The 3,482-nt window shown below is 53.6% G+C and overlaps 1 protein-coding gene and 3 non-coding genes across 4 annotated transcripts; 1 reads left to right on the top strand and 3 right to left on the bottom strand.

Moving 5' to 3' along the window:
- BO66DRAFT_t327 lies at window positions 1-72 on the bottom strand. The gene has a single exon. It is a non-coding gene; the product is annotated as a tRNA-Gln (tRNA).
- Window positions 73-1,734: 1,662 nt separating this feature from the next.
- On the top strand, window positions 1,735-1,806 carry BO66DRAFT_t328. Its single transcript has one exon. It is a non-coding gene; the product is annotated as a tRNA-Gln (tRNA).
- Window positions 1,807-2,266: 460 nt separating this feature from the next.
- Window positions 2,267-3,031, bottom strand: BO66DRAFT_444715 (HAD family hydrolase; the record flags this gene model as incomplete). Its single annotated transcript, XM_025651612.1, has 1 exon — window positions 2,267-3,031. The coding sequence occupies one exon, from the start codon at window positions 3,029-3,031 to the stop codon at window positions 2,267-2,269; it is 765 nt and encodes a 254-aa protein (XP_025497528.1).
- Window positions 3,032-3,410: 379 nt separating this feature from the next.
- On the bottom strand, window positions 3,411-3,482 carry BO66DRAFT_t326. The gene has a single exon. It is a non-coding gene; the product is annotated as a tRNA-Gln (tRNA).

Below are 3,482 nucleotides of genomic sequence, written 5' to 3'. Positions count from 1 at the left end.
AGGTCGTGCCCGGGATCGAACCGGGATTACAGGAATCAGAATCCTGGGTGCTAACCATTACACTACACAACCAATTGTTGGGGGATGGCACAATTCTTGCATACAAGTCCCTGTGCAAGGCTTAAAGCTCTGTAATGCAAATTAGCTTCGACGCTCTACCAGGAGTAAATGGCAAAATATTCGAGACAAGCCAAGTGTGCCCGGCTGAGCATTAATAGGCCCGAAGAAAAAAACCTACAGGTGCCAGCTTTCAGTTGTGTCAGTCATCCCCCTCAGTGGCTTCTCCCTATCGCTCAATCGAAGGATTGCCAGCGCGCGATAGATACTCTCCACTCCAGATCGTGGTAGATTTCTCGGAGGATGACTGGGGGCTTGACATTCAGCTGTGCTATCTGTGGATGATGTGGCCAACGCTTGAGAGCTATGACTCGGGCTGCGACCTGTTGGTCGCTCGATGACATGACATGCTTCCTTGTATACTGGGTAGGCGAGGACCGCGGTATCGATGTGGTAGGCTGACTATGTTGTTCTTGCGATATGTTATTCTGTGAGTTCCTTGCTTTGCAAGTATGGGTGATGTTGGTTCGAGGGACGTGTCTGAAATGGCTCGGTGTTGATCTTGCCATGCTGGTTCACTCGACGGCTCGCGTGTAGGGTTGGATGATGGAAGTCATGGGGTATACTGCTGGGCTCCCTGGTATATGTAACCTACCTACTAACGTACGTGTTGGGCTTCCCAGGAGGCCCCCCGTGTGCCATGGGGCGATACGCGCATGGTATCCGGTCTCGAACGGTGGTGCGGATTTGGTGTCTGTGTGACTTGGTTGTGCATGCTGCCTTCTACTCCTGGTAGGAAGTAGACTGATCATTGATCGACGGTGCTGACTACGGCTGCATGAGATGGGCGACGGCCGGTATGAGGATCTCTCTCAGTTGACGAGCAATGGATTATTGCATACTGAATGATGTCTTCGGAGTGGCGTGGATGACTTTGGGTGTTGTACCACTTAGGTCGAGGGTTCTATCGTGGGTGTTTGTGACTTATAGCTTTATTCGTGCTGCTTGTACTGTACAGAGTAATGCTTGCGAGGGCCATGTGTGTCGCGTCGACCGTGTGTTGGTCACGGTTCCTTGGGTTTTCTATCTGGTGACTTGTGTAGCAAGCTGTTCTATATTCGAGGGAAGTTGCATGGGTTAGTGTTTCTGGTTCGTGTCCCCTGATACTTACAGCGGTCGTGCAGCTCTAGGTTACAGGCTGATGACTCCCAACCCACCAACTTCTCGTTGTGTTCCATGGCCATCCAAATTAGCGTCAGGGATACGTTACGCCGGCCGTGCCGTTCCGGTCTGAAACATGTTTCCTGCGCTCGGTGACACTGGGTCTAGCCAGGTGGTGGGTTTCCGTACGGATTTCATCCGGGTGGCAGCCATGGATGTACTGTACAGCAGGGTAGTATCACGTTCACCGATGACATCGCTGCCGAGTATCACCGCTGGATATGTATCCCTATTCGGCCTGCGACAGCAAAACCGGCAAGCGATGAGGAATGCTGCATTCCCACCAAGATGGTAAGAATGTTGATCTCCGTGAGTGATCGGGCATGAATTGTAAAATGAGGTCATACATTCGTTGTTCAGAAGTCATCCCGTGGTTTTTGTGTACTTTGAGCTCACTCCTCGATAGACGTCCATGCAAGACCATATGATTATGATTGCAAGCCACAGCAACTACTAGGTTGTGTAGTGTAATGGTTAGCACCCAGGATTCTGATTCCTGTAATCCCGGTTCGATCCCGGGCACGACCTTTTTGACCTCTTCCCTCTGCAATACCAAAAGATTGAGTGTTGGGTCTATTTTTTTTGTTTCCTTCCTATTTCCTTTTTTTTTTCTCTCAAGAAAAATCCTCTTGTGTCCTGGAAGTGAGCCATGTTAAGGTTCGAGATGGTGCGAGTCCATCCGTGTGGGCATCCCGTTGGATTTTGGTGTCATCATGAATCACACCAGAGGATCAGACAACAAGACATATTTCAGAAGCAGCGCAAACAAGCAGGGCCACAACACCGCGGCGGCGCGGATATCATCCTTGATACAGCCTGCTCTATAAGCGTAGTTCCCCATCAATCAACACAACCATATCTATACATACCTATATCAATCAACTCAATCCCTCCTCTACTCGATCCCTCCCTTCTCTTTCCTCGAAATCTAGCTCTAAAAGTCCAAATACATACATCTCCTAAACCTCCGCCACCCTCAACAACCCCATCACTCCCCTCCCCTCCCCTCGCCCCCGAGAACCTTCCCCACAAACTCCCCCAACCCATCAATCACCACCTCCGGCCCCGCCGCCTCGCACTCCGCCCGATCCCCCTGCCCAAACCGACACCAACAGACCGGACACCCCAGATTCCTCGCGAACCGGATATCGGTAATCGTATCGCCCACCATCAGCACCCGCCGCATATCGACCCCGCCGTCCCGCTCCAACCACTCCGCCGTCTGGCCCGAGGCCGAGAAATACGCGCGCAGCCGCGGCACCAGCCCCTCCCCGAACCCGGCGGGGTCCGGCTTCCGCTTGCCCCCCGGGAACACCCCGTCTCCGAGGACCAGCGCCTCCGGGATGAACTCCAGGAAGCCGTGGCGGCGCAGCGCGGCCGTGAGGGCGCCCACGGCCTTGTTGCTGATGATGGCCACGGGGAGGCGGTGGGTCTGCGTGAGGGCGCGCACGAGCGCGTAGGCGTCCCGGTAGGGTTGCGTGAGCGGCTGGCCGTGTTGGCGGTAGAGGGCGCGGTAGGTGGCGATCCAGGTGGGCTCGTCGAAGGTGTCCAGGGTGGTTGGGTCCTGGAGAGCCCGGAAGGTGACCTCGGGGCTGTGGCCTTGGGCGATGAGGGCGGTGAGCTGCGTGGTGGGGAGCGGGTGGTCGGGCAGGAAGTGGTGGAAGGTGCGTTGCATCGAGGTGTAGATGGCCTCGTGGGAGTCGAAGATCGTGCCGTCGAAGTCGAGGATTATGAGGTCGTATTTTGGGGGCATTTTGGTGGGGGGTGGATGTGAGTTGGATAGTTGAGGTCGATATGTTTGTGCTAGAAACCTTTTTTGGGATTGTTTGTTCTGGAAAGGAGAAGAAGTGTCTAAAGTGATACAGGTGAGTTTGGAGATATATGATAGGGTATGAGTCAAAGGTTAATTTACCTTTTTTTTTAGAGTTCTGCTTGTTACAGCCGTTATCCGCATATCTCGGGAAGATCTCCGGATTTTAACACCCCCGCACAACCACGATGCGACTTCGATTCGATTGGCAGGGCATGTTCCAGTGCCGGGCCGGGTGTCTGGCAATTGGGCAAAAAAAAAAGATCGATCCAATTGGTTTTGGAGGATGTTCGGTCCCAGGCTGGGGATTCAACGTGCAAAAAGGTCGTGCCCGGGATCGAACCGGGATTACAGGAATCAGAATCCTGGGTGCTAACCATTACACTACACAACC

This window comes from Aspergillus aculeatinus (genome assembly GCF_003184765.1).
Source record: "Aspergillus aculeatinus CBS 121060 unplaced genomic scaffold BO66scaffold_117, whole genome shotgun sequence".
Classification (NCBI taxonomy): Eukaryota; Fungi; Ascomycota; class Eurotiomycetes; order Eurotiales; family Aspergillaceae; genus Aspergillus; species Aspergillus aculeatinus.
This window is presented reverse-complemented; position numbering and strand designations above follow the sequence as displayed.